The following is a 22,455-nucleotide window of genomic DNA, read 5'->3' as shown; positions in this document are numbered from 1 at the left end:
GCGCAAGTGAGACCTTGTCTCTATGAAAAAATTAATAAATTAACCGGGAGTGGCGGCATGTGCCTGTGGTCCCAGCTCTCTGGGAGGCTGAGGAAGGAGGATCGTCTGAGTCCAGGAGGTTGAGGCTGCAGTAAACTATGATCGCCCCACTGCTCTCCAGCCTTGGTGACAGAGCTTGATCCTGTCTCCAAAAGAAAAAAAAAAATATTCCACAGTTTACAACACACTGTGATGTGTGTGTGTCATAGTGGCATCTCTGATCTGGGATGACATTTAAGGGTACAAGGACTCAGACTTAAATACCTTAGTCCCAGAGTGAGCTGGTTCTTTTCTTCTGTCAGCATTTTTTTTTTTTTTTTTTTTTTTTGAGACGGGGTCTCACTCTGTTGCCCAGGCTGGTGTGCAATGGTGCGATCTCAGCTCACTGCAACCTCCACCTCCTGGGTTCAAGCGATTTTCCTGTTTCAGCCTCCTGAGTAGCTGGGACCACAGGCCTGGTTAATTTTTGTATTTTTAGTAGAGATGGGGTTTCACCGTGTTGGCCAGGCTGGTGTCGAACTCCTGACCTCAAGTGATCTGCCCACTTTAGCCTCCCAAAGTGCTGGGGTTATAGGCATGAGCCACCACGCCCGGCCTTTTAGCTCTTCTGATCCCATCACTGAGAAATCTTGGTTAGGCACCAATAGGCCTCCCCTATTAACGGCGCAGGCAAGGCTGGGCCCAGAGCCTGTGGCAGGCGCTAGGACCTGGCTAAAAATTTAATGATATGGATTTGCTTGTGCTGCATTTGTTTTTATATCTTTAATTTCTGGCAAGGGTAATGGGTTGAATGGTGAGCCCTTCTAAAAAGGTGTCCATGTCCTGAACCCAGTCCCTGTGAATGTGACGTTATTTGGAAATAGGGTTTTTGCAGAGGAAATGAAGGATCTTGAGTTAAGACCACCGTTGATCAGGGCGGGCCCTAAATCCAATGACTGCTGTCAAGAGAAAGGAGAGCGGGATTTGACACAGACACGGGGAAGGTGCTGTGGGGAGAGGCAGGGACTGGAGTGATTCACTCATGGGGTGAGGATCGCCAAGTGCCGGAGCCACCGGAGCTGGGAGAGAGGCAGGAGGCAGCTTCTCCCTCTAAGCCTCCAGGAGGAGCAGCCCTGCTGGCAGCTTGATTTTAGACTGCGGCCTGCAGAACTGTGGGAGAGTAAATATCTATTGTTTTAAGCTGCCCTGTTTGTGATCATTTGTCATGGCGGCCCTAGGAAATGAATGCTGCAGTGGTGCTGGTTTTTTGTTTCCAGTGAAAAGTCTCCTCTAAAAAAAATTGAATTTAAAGGGCAAACCAAGAGTCAAGGAAGCAAGGCCAGGTGTGGTGGCACTTGCCTGTAGGCCCAGCTACTCAGGAGACTGAGTTGGGAGGGTTGCTTGAGTCTGGGAGATCTAGGCTGCAGTGAGCTGGGACCACACCAGGGCACTCCGGCCTGAGCAACGTAGCAAGACCCCATCTAAAAAAAAAAAAAAAAAAAAGGGCAAGGAAGCGACAGTGGAGGTGACAGGCAGGCTGCAGGCGTGTGTTCACAGGGCACATGCTGCCCTCTGGGAGGAAGTCAGACTGAGCCGGGCAGTGTCAGGACTGCAGGGACCGGGTAGAGCAGGCTAGGCCCCAGGGCAGGCGCACGGCCTGGGAACCCAGGTGGCTGGTCTCTAAGTGGGGTGGGTAGACCCAGGGCTGGAGCAGGGCCAGCAGCCCTGGGGCCTGTGGAGGGTAGGGAAGCTTCACACTGCCCATTGGGCAGCCTTAAGTGAATCCCCAGGAAGCCCCTTCACCCCATGGGTGATTCAGAACCAACTTTCCTTTGGAGAACAGCTCTTTAGACGTTAAGGGTTTTTTCCCAATGCCATGAAGTGCCACAGAGCAGCAGGACGTGGGGGAAGGGGGTTTCCAGCAGCTGGCTGGCCAGCAATCGGTCTTCCCCTAGAGGTCACCCGCAGGCAGGACACTACTACCTGCCCTTGCGGGCCCCGCCCTCCAGCTAGAGTCAGGACGCTCTGGGCCTGCTGGGCATATCCACTGGACCCTGCGAGGCTTCGCTTCATGGCTACCGAGTGGAACCCTCCCGAGGCCCTGGGGAAAACACTGACAGCAGCCAGTCTACACAGGTCACTTCCAACCGCAGAGCAGGGGATATACAGACATGCTCTGGGGGCACCAGAGACGTGGCCCCAGCCTCTCAACCAGCCCCAGGCGACCCCTGGGTTTGAACCTGGGCTGGGAATGCAAGGAGGGAGGAGCTGTCACCCAGCGGGTCTCAGATATGTAAATGACCACCAGGCCTGAGACCCGGGTGAGGCGGGCGCATGGGAGGGCAGCTCTGCCCTGGGCAGTGGCTTCCTCCTTCTGTTGGCATAACCCCAACCCTTGGCATGTGGTGGGGGAAGGGGGTTCCTCATTCATTCTTTCTCGACTCAACTTGGTTTTCCTCTGAAGACCCGGAAGTTCCCTGCTGTTTCTGGGTAGGGTTTAAGCTGGATGGTGAGATTTTGAGAACCTGTGATCCCGTTTCCAGGGATTTCAGGGTTTCACGCTGGTGGATGTTGGTGTTTCCGAGTCATGTCCACCCCCGCGCTTCACCTCTGTCCTCGGTGGGGAGCCTTCCTGCTTCGCTCGACCCAGCCCGGCAACAATGAGGCTGCTCGCTACGCTTGTCCTGCGAGGTAGGGCTTGGCTGTCCCACTCCACAGATGCAGAGCCTGAGGCTTGGATGGGCAGTCACCTGCCCAACAGGGAAAAGATGCAGAATGTGGATCACGCTCCCTGTACCTGGCAGGGGTAGGGCGGGGACCCTTCCTAATGGTGCCAACTGCCCCTTAGCAGTTATTCCCGGGTTGTATGAGCCCCGACAACCTCTTAGGAACCTGGGGATGGGAAGGAACCTGGCGTGGCGAGGAGGGAGAGGGAGGGCCTCCAGCCACCACACCCCTGCCAAGCAGCCGCGCCGGGATGAGGGGTCATTGGCTGGGAACCTTCCCTTGTGCCAGGCCACGGCCTCCTGCCACAGCCCCCAGGAGCAGCACGCTACATTCTTGGTAACTTTTTTTCTCTTTTATTGCCAAGTTTAAATTTACAAGGAAGTTCCAGTTTTCATTTCCACCCTCGTGTTCAGTACCCACGAAGCATGAGTCACGCTGGCGAAAGCAGGTACTTCCCTAGAGCGGTCCCGAGGCTCAGAGGCATCGAGGTTTTCTAACCCTCGGTTCTCACTGGGACAAAAATTATTTACATATTTTTAGCTCAAGGAAACATAAGGAACTCATACAGTGTATGCCCAATGTCAAGATGACTACATTAAATGCTTCAGATTTATTTATTGCATCTAGACAAGAAGATCAAAATCAGTTCACCCCACGCCTTTTTTAAAAACGGTGCATCTCAGAGACCTTGGAGGAAACTAGCGCATGTCTGGCAGGGCTGCGCTTGTTCACCTGCCCCTTAGGTTGCTTGTGAACGCAAGCGTCTGGGTTGTGGGAGGCTGCCAAGGCTCCAGGAGAGGGACTGGGCTGGGACGGCGGCAGAGGAGGGGCTGCTCACGGAGGCCCCTCCTCCCAATCCCACGCGATGGTGAAGGCTGGCCCTTCCTGCCTGGGGGAGCGCCTCAGCTGGCCCCATCTGACCTGCTGGGACAGGTACCTCGCACGTCCAGAAAGGGACGAGCACACCTCCACAACAACATTCAAAGCCAAGGTTTGGGAGTTCCTGCGGCCAGCCCTGCTCCCTGACTTGGCAAACCCAGCCGGAGGTGCACAGGGGAAGGGTGGACCAGGGCCTGGGCCATAACTCTAAATGCTCTCTGCAGGGACTCGGGGGGCGGGCCGGATGGGTCTGTGGGGGCTGACCTCACACCTCTGAGGCTATGACCTGAGTGTCAGAAGCCACAGCCCCCACTGTGGGCCTTCCCATACTCCTGGCTCTTCCTCTGGATGCCAGGGACCCAGCGAGTCCCGTCTGGACTGGCCTGTCTGGGAGCACCCCAGCTATGAGGTTTGCGGGAAGCTCCTGAAGACATAGCTCTGTCCACTGCCGCTGAGACCTGGGTGAGGTGGGGTCCTTTGAAGCCAAAATGGCTGGTGGCCTCCAATGGGCTCCCAGACCTCCTTACATACGCAAAGCTTCTGGGAGCCCCGGTTATAGGAAATCCTCACCCCACACACCTGGAGGTGTCCCCCAGAGGCAAGTCGCCAGCCCCAGCTGAAAGAGGCCCCTGAGAGTGACCCTGCAAGCCCGCATGGGGACTGCCCTTTTCCTGGCTAGGATGCAGGGTAGACGCTCTGCCCTGAGCAGTGTCTTTTATCCTCCGCTGGTCCTCCCGGGCACCTTTTATCTTCCGCTGGTCCTCCTGGGCACCTTTTATCCTCCGCTGGTCCTCCCGGGCATGCTGTCCAGCCCTGACCAAGACCTCTCTCCTTCAGTGCTCAGTGGTTACAAGGCCAGCTGGAGCCCAGAGACTTCTGACAGCAGGCTGGTGGCCCACCCATGTGGCATGGAGTGAGCTGCAGGCTGTTCCTCCTGGTCACGCCCTGGGGCGGGCAGACACTTGCCTTCTCTAGTTTCTGCTGCCCCACAGACAGAGTCATTTCAAAACCAGAAGTGCATGTCTCAGGGGCTAGCCAGCTCCAGCCAGGGCCAGCTTGATCCTCTCCACCCCTCTTGCTCTTAAAAAATTAAGCAACACACAGGCTGCCTGCTGGGTGTGGCGTGTCCCGTCTCCTGAGGCTGTGGTCCTCCCCATGATGGTCTTCCCCCCGCCCTACCCTGCCTTCCTTCTCTTCCAGGGATTCTGCAGATGGCCATGGTGGTCGCGGTTTGTCCTTCCTTGGGGTTTCTGCCCTTGTGGCCCCCTTTCTGAGCTGTGCCTTTTCTCTATTGAAGCAAAGGTCCTTGTACCTGCAGCCATGAAGGCTGGGTGGCACAGCTACCCAGAGGGCTTCTGATGACCCATGAAGGCTGGGTGGGCACAGCTACCCGGAGGGCTTCTGAGGACTGAGGCCTGTCCCCATGGGCGCCACTCCCTCTCCTTGGCAGGACTGTGTTTCCTTCATGAGGTTGAAAACTGCCCTCGGCAGACCTTGTCGGGACAGCTGGCTTGGCCGAGGAGACAGAGACTATGTTCTTCTAAAATGCAGGTGGCAAAAGATCTCAGCGAGGCTCCCGAGACTACCCTATGGCCAGGCTCCAGCGGATACCTAACGCCCCTGGTGGGCACATCTGCTGGCAGGTCTGGAGGAAAGTTGTGGAAGGTCTCACCAGTGACCAGAGAGGTCAGGGGCCGCTGGCCCTGGTGGACTTGGGGAGGGTGGATCACGGCCTGGGCTGTGAGTGCTGTGTCCAGCTCCCGAGCTGGCTGAGTAGAAAGGAACATCTTGGGGGCTGTGTCTGATGCATCTGGGTCCTTGCTTGTACACACCCAGCCCGAATGGGGAAGGGAACCATGGGGTTTCCATTTTCAGACCAGCAGCAGTAGCAGAGAGGGAGAGTGACAGACTCAGAGCTCTGGGGACACCATGCCCTTGCAGCTGGAGGGGAACTGGCTCTGGGCCATCTCTCGGCACATGTGGGCACACACAGTCGAGTGGCAGGTGACGCTGAGGGTGTCTTCCTTTGAATTCCATCATGGCCACGGGGTCGGGAGTCTTCACGGTCCCAAGTGGTTCCTTCTTAGAGATGGTAACACTGAAGATGGTGCTGGAAGCTGTCTCTGTTTGGTTTTGGTGAAGAGAAATGAGGAAGCGTCCTGAGTGGGGAGCTGGCTACATTCTTCCTTTTCCTGGAGAAATCTTTCCATGATGGGAGGCCTCTTGGCTGCTATGGCAGAAAACCATTCAGCCCTCTCAGCTCTGTGTGTACCTGAGAATACATGTATCTCCCTTGTTTTTGTTTAAAAAATAATCTAAACTTTCCAGGAAGGTACTTCATTATTCCACAGGCTTGCAGAGTTAGTGAGTAACAAAGAATCACTGAAATAAATGGAGAAAGCCACGCTAAGAACTCTAAAACAAAACATCAGGAAAGGTCCAGTGAAAACGATAATGAAATCTTAACTGTATTATTACACTTTTCACATGACATCAAACCTTAGTGTTGATGTTTTTGGACTTTTTTTAAATAGAAGTTTTAAAAATAAACGTTCACCTGCTGCCAAAAGCGGAAATAAATATCCAAAGGAGATGTTTATCTAAGTCTGCTTTTCTACAAATTTCTACGTACAGTGACCTGGTCCAATTCTTCTGCGCACACTGGGGCTGGTGACAGAGGAGCCATATGACAGAGGAAGAAAGAGGTGCCGGTGGGTCCTGCCACCCGGGGCTCAGAGACACGGAGCCCAGGCAGCTCCCTGAGTGGCCGGTGCAGTCATCTGCATTTGCCGTGGTGTCTCCGCTGGTCCCAGCCTGCACGTGAAGAGATGCAAAGTGAAAAAGGAATTCAAGGACAACATGGGGCTTCTTCCCATTCAAGGGAGCGCAGGGATAGGTGGTTGAGATGGCTGCTGGGGGCCGCAGAGAATGGTGGGTGCTCCCAGTGTGTCTTGCCAGTCAGCGGCACTGGGGTCCCTACCAGCGGGGCCACACATACAAAGGGAGGCCCCTGCACTGACTCAGTCCTCGGCAGTGCCCGCAGGCTCAGCACATGCAGCCTCTTCGCCCACGGGCTCTGTGCAGGCGGCAGCCGGCATGGACAGCGGGGGCATGCCGGTGAGGCTGCGGAGGCTGTGGGGGTCAACTGGGGGGACAAGGGTCAGCGACTCGACGCTCAGCGTGTCAGCCGTGTCCTCGCAGAGCAGGGAAATGGTAGGCTGCTGGGCAGGGACGAGGCTGGGGGACAGGCTGGCTGTCTCCACGGCTGTGCTCCTGGCCACGTTCTTGCTGGGCTTGGAGTCTGCTTCTGTTTCGTTGATGATTACCAACTGGTCAGGAAGGTGAGGCTTAGGCAGTTCTGGAGTCACGGGGGCATCTGAATTGGGGGAGAAAAAACAGAAACACACTGAGCCCTTGAGACACCACGTCCCACTGCGCCCTCTGCTCCCATCCTGAACCGCGGCCCTGGTGAGCTAGGTGGGAGGTGGCTGGCTGGCGTGAGGGCTCAGCGTGGCTCCACTCACTCCTTTTGGGGACACAGAACCTGCAAAATCCAGTCTGACCTAGGCCTGGGGAAAATGCAGCAGGGCCTAGGGTTACCCTGACTTGTGATATGACGGGAAAATTCAGGGCCTGTGCAAAATCAGCATGTGGGTTATGAAAGCACAGTTCCTGGGTGCAGAGACCCGCCTGACGGGCTTTATGTGTGGGCAAATCTCAGACCTGCCTGATGATAAATACTTGTTTAGGAAGTAAATGGGCTTGGGTGTGCTCGTAATATCAGGCCATTTCCAGAGTATACATTTGATGACATTTACCCAAGAGGGAACCCACTGCAATATTAAAAAAAAAAAAAAAAGGAAATTCTGTAGAACTTTTCAGCTTGCAAAACCAAAACAAAACCTTGGCCTGTCTCCTCCTCCTCCTCCTCAAAGTGCTGAGCTAGCACCCACCAAGGGGCTGCTGTGGTTACTCAGGCCATTACTGTCCCGAGCTTCCCGGCAGGGGCCACTGAGAAACCACACCAGGATGAAGGCAGGTGAGGGTCCAATCAACACAGTTATTCTTGGAGCAGCAATTTCTTTCCTGGGTGCTTTTTTTTTTTTTTTTTTTTTTTTGGCGGAGTCTCACTCTGTTGCCCAGGCTGGAGTGCAGTGGCATGATCTTGGCTCACTGCAACTTCCACCTCCCGGGGTCAAGTGATTCTCGTGCCTCAGCCTCCCGAGTAGCTGGGATTACAGGCATCTGCCACCACATCCGGCTAATTTTTGTATTTTTGTAGAGATGAGGTTTCACCATGTTGGCCAGGCTGGTTTCAAACTCCTGACCTCAAGTGATCCGCCCACCTTGGCCTCCCAAAGTGCTGGGATTACAGGCATGAGCCACCGTGCCCGGCCCTTTTCAAAATCCTACAGACACATGCTGGCCCATCTGCCTTCCAATGATGAGCCTGCCTGAACAGAAACACCAGATGCAGCTGGAATTCATCGTGGAAAACATCTTCCGGCACTTCAGATGCCGGGTGTTTAAAAACGTTCAGAAGAAGACAGTGGGCATCCTGCTTGGAGGCAAATTCTCATTTGCACAGAGCTGGGGGTCCCCAAGCCATGGCGGGAGGTGCCGACGATGCCATATCGAGCTAAGAATCTGACAGCATCCTGGGGCCCGAAGCATGGTAGATTTTTTTTTTGTTCAACGTGATTCCAGTTTAGTTTTTTATTTTCTAAGTCAGGCCAAAATAAAACAGAACAGCGAACGCAACATAAAGCAAAATAATGGAAAAACAAAGAATGAAATAAAAGCAGGCAGCATACAGAAAGGGAAGAGGGAGAGGAAGAAAGCTCCCATCACGGAGCGAAAGCACGAGAGACAGACTGCATTTCAAAGCACACACCAGCATTTCTCCCCACAAGACTCTGGGCAAGATGAATTCTAAAAGGACACAATTCATTTCATTTCTTTTGTTTTTTTGAGACAGGGTCTCACTCTGTCACCCAGGCTGGAGTGCAGTGGCATGATCATAGCTCACTGCAGCCTCAACCTTCTGGACTCAAGTGATCCTCCTGCCTCGGCCTCCTGAGTAGCTGGGACTACAGGCCTGTGTCACCACACCTGGCTAATTTTTAAAATTTTTTGTAGAGACGGGGTCTCCTTACGTTGCCCAGGCTGGTCTGGAACTCCTGGGCTCAAGCAATCCTTCTGCTTTGGCTTCTTAAAGTGCTGGGATGTGCACAGGTGTGAGCCACTGTGCCCAGCCCAATTAATTTCTTCCTAAAGCCTTTTTTAAAAGAGAGAGAGAGAGAGATCTAGAGGAAACCATTGCATGAGGCTTTGGTCCTCGCTCTGGGAGGGTGGCAATGGGCATCGGTGAACACTAGTGGAAAAAGTGATTTGAGGTGTGATCTGAGCCCAGAAATGCTGAGTAAACGCTACATGCGAATTCTGGTTTCTTTGAATTTCAACTAATTTGCTCCATCCAGTTAGGATGGCTTGCGGTGCTGGGCTGGTTTCAGCTCAGGCATGTGCCCTGACCTAGCACCATCTGCCTGCTGTTCCTCAGAACTTGTGATACCCTGAGCAGTGCTCACCTGCTCTGGTGGCCTCTGCCCTTGCTTCAAATGGGCATGAGCAGATCTGTGACAAACTCACACACATGTGGATCCGCACATAAATTTTGCTGCTGAGGAGGCAGTTTAGAAATGACTAATTCCCCAAATGGCACTGTCCTACCATCTGGAGACAAAGTAGCCAAGCGTTCCCTTCATGTTTTCTTAAAATTTCTATGTAAGTGTTTTCTCTCTTTGCTCAAGTCTGCATTTGCATGCAGATATTCAAAAAAGCTGGCCGACTTTGTTCCCTGCTCCTTAATGGGGTGTTTGGTTATGAGAATAATCAGGGATGTGGAAACCTTGTAGGCAAATATATCAAAAAGAGCAAACCAACTAACAAACAATAGCATGTGCACGGAACTGATTTCTTCTTCAGGAAAAGGACCAACAATTTTTATTAAAAGGGTTGGTTTCCCCCCTAAAAGTAGCCTCTTTTTAAATAGGGAAAAAATAACCTTCTTACCCATCACCTACGACATGGCCTTGTTGTTGTTGTTTAAGAACTGCTTCCTGAACTTGGTCTACAAGTGTATCCAACCAAGGCAGGTGAAAAAGAACTCTGCCAGGTTTTCACTGGGGGGAAAATTACCCAGTGAGGACACTTTTTTCTAGTCAAGTGCTGAGCTGCAAAAGTTACTGGTGAAGCCTTGGCTTCATGCCTGCTGGTGTTTTTGAACTCTAGGGCCACAAGTTGAGGCCAGGCCCAGGAAATGAGGGATTTGGAGAAAAGTCTGACTTCCTGGCCACAGGCTGGCGAGACAGAGCAGGGGGGGTAATGGGACATTCAGGAAGGCCAGATTTCCATAAGCAGTGGACAGACCTCCCGTGGCTGTGGCCAGTGAGGACTCCAAGGCAGCAGGTCCCCCACGTGCCTGGCCAGCACCTCAGAAACTGATCTGCAGGCCTACGGTGAGGCCTTAACACATCCTTGTCAAGCAAATGGTGACTTCCAGCAAAAACTTGGATTTGCTGTGCTGGGCTGGGAAAAGGTGGGGCTGAGTGTTGTGAGGAAGAAAAGGATGGTACCTGTAGAGCAAGTGGAGGGGCAAAGCTCAGAGAAAATAGGATTTCAACACAAAAGAAGGCAAAGGCTCCCAGCAGACAAGCGCAACGGCCAACGGAGAAAAGCGCATCAGAAACCAGAGAAGCAGCGTCATAGGGGAGGCAGCAGGGATGGCCCCGACAGCGAGCCAGGCTGCTGGGTGGTGGCCCATGGACCAGCCTCACCGCTGTGTGGGTGCCACTCAGAAAGGGAGATGGTGGGGCCACATCCATCCATGTGTCTATGAGGGAAATGGCTCTTGGCCTCAGGTCAAAATGGGACTGAATTTGCCACTTATCTTAGAGCAAGACCAGGGGAAGAAAGGAAAAAAGAAACGAGGAGACTTCTTGGTTGCTTTCTACAAATTCTCACTTTGCCAGCCAACTGCCGCCCAACCCCCATGGCCTAAACTGGGGGGACCCCTGGGGGACTTGGTGGGAGCATCTGCTTCTGGCCCGGGCCGAGCCTGACACTGGTGCGCACATCACAGAGAAGGACAGCGTTTCCAGGCTGTACAGGTCTGGCTCAGAAGGACTGTCGCGAAGGTCAAGGGCCGGGGATCTGGTCTTCACTTGAGGTGAGGCCAGAAAGGGAGCAGGGAGATCCAGCTTTGGGGGAAAATGGGGAAGTGCCGCCTTGGCAAATGGCTCTGTGCTCAGGCCCAGCTTGGCCCACCTTGCCAGCGCGGACCCTGCCGACTGTGGAAATGCAGCGTGGCGAGTGGACGTCGCGGCCCGAGCGGCTCACAGGGGAGACCTGCCTGAATTGACTGTGCGTGAGGTGCCGTGGCAGCTGCCGTTCGGAGCACTAAACCCAGTGGCCGCCATGACTGTCGGCCTCCGACAGGCTGAACACTCGCCGGCGTCCTTTCCTGCCACTCCTGACTAGAGGGAAAACACAGCGACAGATCATAGAAAGCCTTTAACAATGGGACGGCAGAGGCGACATGGAGGGGACACAGAGCAGCAGTGGACGCTGAGCACTGACGAGGGGCGAGGGTCGTGGGGCAGTGCCCAGCATGGGCTTGTGGCCACCGGTGCATGGGGCGCTCGCCCCCCATGCAGAGAAGGACCCCCCACGCAACCCCCAGCATGAGGCAGGGTCAGGATCGCTCAGAACCAAATTGTTCACTCGTGCAACTTAATCGGGTTAAGGGCAGAGAAGGTGGGGTCCTGTTGGAAAGGAAAGATGGGTTCATCTGCAACATCTGGTCTCGGTCGGAAGCCTCAGGGGATGGAAGAACAGAATCATCTGTCAGTTTCAGACGTGGCCCAGGAGTTAGGACACGAAAACCCGGCATCCTCAGGACAGTGTGAGGAGGGCAGGGTGTGTGGCTGGAGGACTGGCGTCAAACCAGCTAAGTGAATCAAGCAGATTTCTGACCCCAAGTGAGGAGGTTCTTGCTGTCACACACTGACGCCAACAGCCCAGCTCCAAGTCCTGAGAAAGCTCAGATGCTCGAGGCGCTCCATGAGCCTCTCCACGAACCTCTCCCTCACCCACCTATCTGAGCAGCGACTTGGTGACCTGTGCCTTTGAAAATCAAGACTGAACCACAGCAGGAGAGCTGAGACCAGGTGCCAGGTGGCCGAGTGGGGCTTCTAATTGGCTGAAATAAAAACGTCGGGAGCATCCCACTGTGAAGGGAGAAACCACACTCTCGGAGATGAAGGCGGGTGAGCACACAGCTTGAATGTGACGACATAGAGCACTACAATGTGAAGGTCCTTAGATGCCATTGGACTATACACTGAAAAATGGCGAAAATGGTAAAGTTTATGTTACCTGTATGTTACAATAAAAAAGGATGATGCCACAGAGAAAACTGAGAAAAGGGAACATATCTTACTTGGGGTTTCTGTCCTTAAAACTCCAGTGGGACAGTGGTGACCGAGTTGAGTGGCATGTGGGTGGGTTTCAGGCCATCTGACTCTCAGTTGGCCCAAATGGGAGGTGTGGTGGGGTGAAGGGGGCTCTCTTGGACAGAGGCACAGGGGTGGGTCCGGATGGGAGGGAAGCCGGTGACGCTCCCTGCACTGGGCCGTCAACAGCAGCCAGACCTGTCTTTCTTTCTATAAAACCTCAGGGGACAATCGAGGTGGCCACGACTTATAACCCAATGTGGTTTTGTTTGTTTGTTTGTTTTGAGACAGAGTCTCGCTCTGTTGCCCAGGCTGGAGTGCAGTGGCATGATCTCGGCTCACTGAAACCTCTGCCTCCGGGGTTCAAGCAATTCTTCTGCCTCAGCCTCCCGAGTAGCTGGGATTACAGACGCCTACCACCACGCCTGGCTAATTTTTGTATTTTTAGTAGAGATGGGGGTTCACCATGTTGGCCAGGCTGGTCTCGAACTCCTGACCTCACATGATCCACCCGCCTTGGCCTCCCAGAATGCTGGAAATACAGGCATGAGCCACCGCACTCGGCCCTTTTTGTTTTTTAAAAATGAATGTTTAATTACACCTACTATGTGCTCCTCCAAATTAAAAATAAATAAATAAGCAGGCTGACATTCACGCTGTTGTCATTTTTGAACAAACAAACAGTTTTCTGTCTTCCCCAAGGTAGTTCACTTGGAATGTATGTGAACTCCAACTAATCTGGAGCTCAGAGGTGTGAGTGGGCTGTTTAAGGAACTCACTGTAGGTTAGAGTTCTTATCTGAGGAGATGGTTTTCCTATCGGCATCTCACTCAGAGAGTGTGAGTGTGTGTATGTGACTGTGTGCATGTATGTGTGAGTGTGTGTATGTGCATGTGTGTGTGACCATGTACATACATTTGTATGTGTGTGACTGTGTGTGTGCATGTATGTGAATGTGGCTGTGTATTTATGTTAGTGTGACAGTGTAAGTCCATTTGTATATGTGTGACTGTGTGAGCATGTGCAGTGGCATGTGTGACTGTGTGCATGTATGTGTGTGTGATAGTGTGACTATGCATACACATTTGTAAGTGTGAGTGTGTATATGCCCTGCTATGCATACACATTTGTAAGTGTGAGTGTGTATATGCCCTGGTATGTGTGTGATTGTGTATGTGTGGGAGTGTGACTATGCGTGCACATTTGTATGTGTGAGAGTGTATGTGTACTGGTGTGTGTGTGTGTGTGTGACTATGTGTGCACATTTGTATGTGTGTGTATGTGCCCGGGCATGTCTGTTACTGTGTATGTGTGGGAGTGTGACTATGCATGCACATTTGTATGTGTGGCTGTATGAACATGCGCAATGGCATGTGTGACTGTGTGTGTGCAGAAGTGTCACTGTGTGGGTGCACAGTGGTATTCCAGAAGATATTTCTAATGTTTTCCTGTGGCCCCACATGTGGTTCTAAAATTGGGACTTTTTTCACTTTCCCACTGTATATTCTTTGCAAGTTCAGCTTCTCAAAACCATAAAATGTTTAAGGGGAAAAAATGCTGATTCCAACTGTGCAATTTTCTCACTAGGGGCTGGCTGAGGCCTGCCAGGCTAGCTCTGCTGGATGTGTGGGCAACAAGATGCCTGGCTCCTGGACACTTCGTGGGGAGGGTGTCGGGCTCTCCCCACAGAGCACCGGAGGATCTCACCGCACTTCTCAAAAGGACCGGCCATTAAAGTGTCCTGGGGCACAGTTGCTCGGGTCATCAGGGAGTTCAGTGTTGACTCTCCCTTTGGTCTGGGGCCAGCACTGAAAGAGCCCCTCTGGGGCACCCATAGCTCTGCCTCTGGCGTGCGAAGGGGGCTCAGAGGCAGGTGCTGCACACGGAGGGAGCCTCCGGGTGACCAGGGAGCCAGTGACCACTCGGGGCTGTCCCCTTCCCCCTTCCGGCTGAGAGGCCCTCGCCTGTACTGTGTCTGAAGCTACCGCTGGGCTATATGCCATGGCCCTGATGGGCATGGAGAATGTTCCTCAAAAGTGTCCTCCCCCAGCCCACGGCCCGTCTGCATTTGGGAAGACAGAATGTACAGGCAGACCCCAGGGAGGTGGGCAAAAGGAATCCACTGGTCTCTAGAAGACGTGGTTTCGGACCCTCGTGGACTCATGCGAGACCCAAAGGCCACCTTCCTCACGGACCAGGGCCTCGCCAACCCCTCGTCCCCCGGCTGTCATCTCCAGCGACGCCACCTCTGGGAGCCTCCCGCGCTGTTCTGCGTGGGCTGTCAGTACCTGCTGCACCTTTCCTTTGTCACAGTTTGTAACTGCACATGCGTCTGGGTGGCCACCTGATAGGCCTCAGCCACCCCGCCTGCCTGCAAGATCATGCTTTTTGCCACATTGTATCCCGAATGCTGTGCACAGTAGGGACTTATCCTAATCCTGCCTGCTTAGAAAACAACAATTCAGTTAGACAGGAAGTGGGGTGCCCAAACCCAGGGAAGATAAGACGCAGGGAGATGAGCCACTAAGAGGATGGAAGGCCACGTGCGGGCCGGGTGGGTGGAGAGATCTCTTGGATCAGGTCTCAAGTCCACAAAACCAAGAGGACAGCCTGAGCCTAAATCCTGGGAGCCAGGCTGAGGTCCCCACGGGAAGGTAAGAACATGTTTGGGATAAATGTGGGGCATTTTCACACCCAGGCAGGAAATCTAAGGTCCCCTGAGCTGGACACAGGGTGGAGGCGGAAAACCCAATTGAGCATCAGCTGGTTTCACTGCCTCATGTGGGATGAACCCACGTGGGCTCCCTGGGGTCCACTTTGCTGCTGATTTTAGGAAAGCACCAGGCCTTCCTCCCACAGGGGTTCACACCACCCAGCCTTCTGCTGGCTGGGGTTGCACATGTTAGCAGGCCTTCACGAGTGGGGCCGTGACTTTTCACTTGGGCCCTAGAGCAGCCATGCACGTTGGAAGGAGAAACATACTTCACGGGCAGCCTCCAACCAGGATCCAGATCGGGGCCCGGGTCTCTGCGACACCCTAGAGGTGCCTGAGACAGTCTTGGAAACCACATCGGATATTCTGCTGGCATGGGCTTTAGGGCTGCCAAGGCTAGGCTTCAGATCCTGGCTCCTCTGCTGGCTAGCTGCATCCTCTGGGCCAAGCTGCACAGCCTTTCTGGGCCCCTGTGTTTTCTACTGTACAGTGTGAGGCGGAGTGTGGCAGGATTCAACAAGGGGACATCTGTGAAGTGCCTATAAGCATGGTGTCTGGCACAGGTGGGCTCTATTTCAGGAGGAGTGTCTACTGGGACGCCACACAGCAGGTGCACACTGAGAAGGCCCTGCCGCGGCTACAGCAGGAGCCTACGCTGATTGGTGGGTGCCTGGGCCACACCAACTGTCAAAACAGCATGAAGGTCACTCCCAGCTTTTAACAACATCCTTGAACAATTCAAGTGTTCAAAACCGTGGGCCAGAGCTATGGAAAACTGGGCCTGTCTCATCACTTGGGGGATGGCATATCTTGTGTACTTTCCCAGCCAAACACCTGGCCATGCAAAGTGTGCTTTCAGTGGCAAAGGAGGGCCAGGCGTGATGGCTCATGCCTGTAATGCCAGCACTTTGGGAGGCTAAGGTGGGTGGATCACTTGAGGTCAGTAGTTCAAGACCAGCCTGGCCAACACGGTGAGACCCCATCTCTACTAAAAATACAAAAGTTAGTTGGGCATGGTGGTGCGCACCTGTAATACCAGCTACTCAGGAGGCTGAGGTGAGAGAACTGCTTGAATCTGGGAGGTGGAGGTTGCAGTGAGCCGAGATTGCGACACTGCACTTCAGCCTGGGCAACTGAGCAACACTCTGTCTCAAAAAAACAAAACAAAACAAAAAACAAATCAACGGCAAAGAAGCCACTGGGGTTTGCTAGTTCTGACTTCAGAGGGTCTGGCAGCCACTCTCTACAAGGGGGAGCTTCCCGGACTCTGGGAGGCTCCATAATCACAGAGACGGGATCGACTCTGACTTAGCACTGTGCCCTCAAAAACTACTTTGAGGACAAGCTGCCCCTTGTAGGGGGCTGCAGCTGTCTTCTGCTGTCCAGGCTGAAGGCAGTGGGCGGTTAGGATGAATGAGCTTGGAGGAGAGGCCCTGGCCCACCCCACTGCCTGGCTGGCCCTCCAAGTATATCATCTCTGGTGGATCAGGGCCAGGTCCCTGGTGGGTGGAAAGTTGGGTGAGCGAGCCGTGCAGGGTGACCCTCCCTCATCAGAAGCCTGAATGCTGGGCCGCACTCTGAGCCAATGTCAAATCAAGCAACTGGCAGAAGGGCTCCTATCCCAACAAAGCTGTCTCCCTTCTCCTGTCCTTGGCTTTCTCTCCTCTGTGGCTTGGTGGAACAGCAGGCAGATGTTGGAGCCATCTGGTTAGGCCCATCCCTATAAGGAACATGGGAAGCCCATATGCTTTGTTCTGGGTGGACTGGGAGGGAGATTGCAGGCTGGCCTGGAAGTCTGGCTTCAAGACAGGGAGGAGCTTGTGGGCTCTGATGAGCTCTCCTGCCAGGGATCAATAGCTGCATCCTGAGGCATCTGTAAGAGTAAAGCCCAGGCTGCCCACCGGGCACGGCCCTTCATCAGGTTAGCTGTCTCAGTGTCTGCAGAGCCGGACAGGCAGGCTGGGCCTCAGGCTTTTACTGTCATGCTGCATAAAGAATGGGGACCTACACACTTGTCTCCGCAGGCCTGCTGGGGACGCACCAAAGGGGAGCAGACACCTCGGAGGTCCTGACTCTCACTTATCGACTGGAACTGCCTGGCCACCTGACAGCCAAGTTAATAGCCACTGGATTTCTGAGATGAGAAGACATTACGCTGGTACCATGCAGGGGATGGTGGGGGTAGGGACAGAGGGGCTGAGGGAGGCCAAGAAAAAAGAAACTAGCACACACTGCAGACACCAGGCCCTGGGAAAATGCAGAGTTGAAGCCTCAGGGGTCACATTCAGGTGGGCATCCATATACAGAAGCCCATTTTTGGTCATTTTTGATACTGTGGGTCTTTGCTGGTTTTAACTTTCGACAAAGAAGTATATGGCTGTTTGTTCACTTAGCTGTTGGCTGTACGTCCTTAAAAATGACAGAAAGGTGACCGCAGCTACAAGGGCAAGGAAGCTTTCATCCCCAGTGCAATGGTAAATATGTGCGTTAGGGTGCCCACGCAGACACAGAAGTGTGCACACACAGGCAGGAGGTGGACACGAACACAGGCACATGAACACACAACCCCGCATGCCCACCCCTGAGCAAGCATGAAACGGGATCAAGAGGGCTACTGAGGGTGCATCTTAGTTTCTGAAAGAAGCTCTGCTGGAGTTTCCCAGCTACAAGCCTGGCAACAGGGGTGGCATCTGCTTGGATGTGCAGCCAACCTTAAATTGGGCTCAGAAATAGCTCCGAAGGGGTGGTCATGTCCTGGAGCAGGTGCTGAGTGGAAGAGGATCTCTCAGTGAGGTGGCTGTGGGGTGACCTTCCTGCCTGGGACTCGTGAAGTCAATAGGAAATGGAGGTAACATTGTGTGTGGATGGGAGAGACACAGGTGGGTTGGGGTGCTCTGAGCCACAGGCATGAACTGAAAATGCAAAAGCTGGAGGTGCCCGAGAGAGAGGTGTAGGTGCCCAGGGAGATCTTGGCTCCTGGTGCTGAGAGGATGATGACCAAGGGCCCTCAACCTCCCTGGCTCTGCAGTGGCCCGTGTCCTCTTGCCATGATCCATCAATCCAGAACTTAATGAGCTGGGCCAGGTGCCCCTGAAATATGACGAGTGAGGGCTCTGGAGGGGAACTTGCAGGAACAGTGAAGGATACTGAGGATCCCCAGTCAGAGGTGCAGGCAGTTAGCGTGACCCCCTAGACTCTATGGCGGGGGGATGCTGCTGGGGCACAGAACATGCTGCTGGCTCAAGGCCATGGACGCTCATCCCTGCTCCCCTGGCTACAATATGGGGCCATGTTGTTCCAGAGGCCTGGTGTCTGTACTCTCCCACATCTCACACAGTGAATAGCTCACGGCAGCCGAGAACGAGGAGCCGGGGCATGTCCCATTCCAGGCTGACTCCAGGGGCTCCCATTCACTCCCGGGTTCCCTCTGTGCCATGTCTGAAGTGGAGTAAGTTGAAGGATGGCAAGATACGACTTCATCACATCCTACCAAAGAGTGGCAAAGTGCGTGCCTACTCGAACAACTGGACCGCACCACATTTAAGGACAAAACTGGTATGTTACAGAAGAAAAAAAAAAAAATTAGCAGGAACACGATTCTTTTCCCAGACTGCAAACAATCCCCTCGGGAGACCCCTCCTTGTGACACCCAACACTGTGGAGGTGATGATGGGGTGGGTTTAGGTGCAGCCCGCCTGCTGCCCATCAGCTCTGCAGTCAGTGACGGCTTCAGTGGGGACCGGCCTGAAAAAGGAGCAATTCTTCCCCATCTGGGAGCTGACCCAGCCTGGGAGGGAACATCAAGTTAGAGGAATCTCTAGAGGCTTCATGTGCAGATCACCTGAGTGGCAGCATCCTTCAAGTGCTGTGACAAGGAGGACCTGGAGGTCAGGGGTTTTGGTAATGGTGAGGGATCGCGGGGTTCTCCAAATGTCCCCATATCACTGAGTCACGTGGCCAATACCTGCTGGACTCTGGGCTGTGGAGGGGGTGGAGGACGAACTGGCGCCTCCTGAGTTGCAGTGGCTGGTGCTCCCGCTGCCGCTGGGGCTCCCGCTGGTGGAGGGTGGCGACTGTGAGGACAGGGACGGGGAGCTGTGCTGGTTTATGCACTGGGCCACGGCGAAGCCTGCAAGACAAAGTACCAGGTGACCAAGTGGAAGCAAAGAGCAGGCCTGGGGGCCTCAACGTCACGGTTCCGCTGAACAACCCAACCTCAGTTCCTTGAAAGTCCTGCTCTGTTCCCTGGAACAGGCTGACCTCACTGGTCGTGGCCCTGACCCAGCCACATTTTGAAGCTATTTCAAGGAAAAGGTTTATTACAGGTTTATTTCGAGGAACAGAGTACAACCAGCCACAGAGCTGAGTGTGGGGCCATGAGTCGTAAATCCGAGTGCTTGATACTGGCTCAGCAGCGTGCCAGCTGTGCCCTTGAAGAGGGACATGCAGCCTCATGGCAAGTTCACCCAGGGATGCTACATGCCCTCATGGTAGAGTCTCAGGCCTCTGCTGATGGTGCCCAAGGAAAGGCACCGGACCCATGCTCTGAAGTCATACCCGGGGGACCCACACTCTGAAGTCACACCCGGGCAGGAGGACAGTGCCCTGGACGCTCCTTCCAGAGAATTTGCTCTGCCCTTGAGGTTCTAGGGAAGTCAGGTTCAGGAACAACGAAAGCCCTGGCAAAGAGCTAGTGATGATGGTCTCAAATGGCCCTCAGCATCTCCGGGACCTGGAGCTGGAGTCTGCCCGCACGTTTCTGCGGTAAACTGACCCAGCGGGGATGAATGAGCCCCTCATCTTGGAGACACTCAGACCTGGGTGCACCCGTTTCCCGCACAGAAGCACCAGACACATGAACAGCTATCGTGTTTCTCTTGTGTCTTTCCCAGCCACAACCTGGAGTATCACTACGTACTCCCACTGTTGTGGGAATAAAATAAAAGAACTATTATCACACCCCAGCACAGGGTGTGACACATGGTGAGAGCTCAGTATACATGTTTGTTCTTTATGTTTTTTTGCGATAGGGTTTCACTCTGTTGCCCAGCCTGGAGTGCAGCGGTGTGATCTCAGCTCACTGCAGCCTTGAGCTCCCAGGCTCAAGTAATCTTCCCGCCTCAGCCTCCCGAGCAGCTGGGACTACAGGGATGTGCCACCATGCCCAACTAATTTTTTTTTTTTTTTTGTAGAGATGGAGGTCCCACTATATTGCCCAGGCTGGTCTTGAACTCTTGGACTCAAGTGATCCTCCAGCTTCAGCCTCCCAAAGTTCTGGGATTACAGGTGTGAGTCACCACACCTGGCCGATACGTGTTCTTTACAATAAATCAAAGCCCCTTTTATCCAGCCCAGGAGCTCCTCTTCTGGTGGACATGTGCTTTTCTGCAGGCCACGACTTCAGCCCCTAGAAGCCAAGCAGGACCCATGGTGACGGTGCTTCGTAGCACAGAAGCAGCCCCAAATTGCAGTGGAGATATGGGGGGGCAACTCCTCCTTCCAGCTGAGAGAGGGGATCTCAACCCTCCTGGTCATTCCCCCAAGCCTTGCCACTCCTCAACCGAATGCATTCACCACAGCCAGCCCCGGGCCCCATTCATGCCACCCGCCCTGCCTGAACCTCACACGGTCCAGCTCTCTGCTGACGCTACTTCCAGAAGGCCCTCCAGGCCCTGACCTCACCTTTCTTGAAACTCAGGAAGGCTGCAGGGTATTAGCAGGGGTTGGCATCCTGCAACCTGCTGCCTGATTGGTAAGTAAAGTTTTACTGGAACAAGCCACGGTCCTTTGTTTACAGAGACTATGGCTGCTTTCTTGATCAGCGGCAGAGTTGAGCAGTTGCCATAGCGAGCACATGGCCTGCAAAGCCTAAAAGGCTTTTTTGGCAGGTTACCTGGCTCTAGACAGAAGCAGTGTGCCTATCTGGTGCAGGGGATGACACCCAGGTTATGGCACCAGGGAAGCCTGGGATTTAACCCTCCTCTGCTCACTTCCCAGCTGAGGGACCTTGGGCAAGTCCCTGACGTCCCTCAGCCTCCTTCCTTTCACCTACAGATGGGACCTGCGGTTCAACTTAGGGCTTAGCAGGACTCTTCTCCTGGCCATCTAGGAGGGGCTATTTCCACTCAAGTTCATGTGAAGCTGTTTTCGTCTAAAGGTCAGCTCCTTAAAAGGCAGGGGCCCTATTTATACCCCCGGTTAGGTTTTGGGGGTGACGTAACAAGCGCTGACTATAATGGCAAGTGCATGGGGCCCGGTGGGAGCAGGGTGAGTCTCTGAGTGAGGCAGTCATCCTGAGCACCAGCTCCTCTTGCGTGGAGGGTACTTCCTGCCCGCACCTACCGCAGAGGTCTGCTTGCGGAGAGAAAGGCAGGATGAATGTAGCTGGAGTTCTCAGGAAGAGGCACAATATGATATATTGTGTGTGTGTGTGTGTGTCGGGGGCCTGCTCAGATGAACTACGGCAAACATCCGGCAAATCCAAACACCGGGCAGGAAGATTCCTTGGGGACACTCAGCCGCAGCCTCATGGAACCAGTTTTATAGCTGCTCACTTCTTAATCACTTAGAGCGGTAAACCCTCCAGTTTACAAGCTGTTTACTTGCCTCGAAAATGAATTACCCCTTAACAAATCAAAACGTCAAGATGGCTTTTCCCGAGCTGCCTATTTATCAGCGCCATGAACAGAGGGCCAGCCAGTATAGTAACAGAGTTGGGATTACACCTTGTATGCTCCTGACAATGACCCCGGCTGGAATGGATCAACGACACGGCCGTTGCCAAGGTGGTCACAGGCCCATTTGAAGAAGACACGTCTTTTCTCTTGCCCTCTTTAAAGCCATGGTTTACTACAGCATCATACACCTGGTTTATTATCAAAAGACATCTGCAGTGGGACATGTAGGGTAGCAGATGAGAAGCTGGCACCGCAGTCAGGATGCTTAAATTCTTTTATTTTGGGAATGGGTTGGGATCAAGTCATAGATTGGCAGTAAAATCTGCATGCACGGAGTTAAACAAACAAACAAATCACCAACTACCGATCCCACCCATTTGCAGGGTCTAGCTGAGCAGAGGTTACTGAACACATCTCTCCCTCACCCGCTGCTACTAAAAATCCCACTTCCCTCCTTTCCACTCTCTCTCCCTTTGCCAGTGGCACTGAGACCAGAAAGCCACAGTGAGTTTTGTCTTTTTTTTTCCTTTATTTTGCTGGATGGCCAAGGCCCCCCACCTGCAATTTCAAGGGGTTTTTCACCAAATCAAAGTGGCAACACATCAGAGAATCAGGAGGGCGCCGGGAAGAATTCAGGATGAACGTCCATGGCCAGAGCGCCCTGTCCTCTGGTTCCTGCTTCATCCCAGCCAGGCAGTCCTTGATGAACTAGCTTTGGCGGAGGTGCCGGAGGCTTTTGGTGTATGAATCAAACACACATGGGCTGCGAAGTACGTGCAAACACACAGACAAGCCAGAGATCGTGCGACAGGGGTGCAGGCAAACAGGCCTCCCTGAGATCCTCTCCAGTGATAACAGTCTTGGCTTTCCCTGGGTATGCTTCAAGGACAGCCTACAAAATGTGTAACAGAGGCTGCGTGGATCTTCA

The 22,455-nt window shown here is 53.6% G+C and overlaps 1 protein-coding gene across 8 annotated transcripts in view; it reads right to left on the bottom strand.

Moving 5' to 3' along the window:
- Nucleotides 1-3,078: 3,078 nt before the first annotated feature.
- The window catches only part of CLEC16A (C-type lectin domain containing 16A), a 231,993-nt gene continuing 212,616 nt past the window's right edge, over nucleotides 3,079-22,455 (bottom strand). For 5 of the 8 annotated variants that reach the window (XM_054452616.2, XM_063654106.1, XM_063654107.1 and 2 more), the window contains 2 exons: nucleotides 18,815-18,979; nucleotides 3,079-7,000 (listed from right to left, as the gene is read on the bottom strand). In XM_054452616.2, the coding sequence (XP_054308591.2) occupies nucleotides 6,645-7,000; nucleotides 18,815-18,979 (521 nt within the window). In that variant the 3' untranslated portion in view covers nucleotides 3,079-6,644. Of the gene's footprint in view, nucleotides 7,001-11,035; nucleotides 11,160-18,814; nucleotides 18,980-22,455 lie in introns of all 8 variants that reach the window. The other 3 variants (XR_010124241.1, XM_063654109.1, XM_063654108.1) reach the window with 3 other exon arrangements.

This window comes from Pongo pygmaeus, chromosome 18 (genome assembly GCF_028885625.2).
Source record: "Pongo pygmaeus isolate AG05252 chromosome 18, NHGRI_mPonPyg2-v2.0_pri, whole genome shotgun sequence".
Classification (NCBI taxonomy): domain Eukaryota; kingdom Metazoa; phylum Chordata; class Mammalia; order Primates; family Hominidae; genus Pongo; species Pongo pygmaeus.
This window is presented reverse-complemented; position numbering and strand designations above follow the sequence as displayed.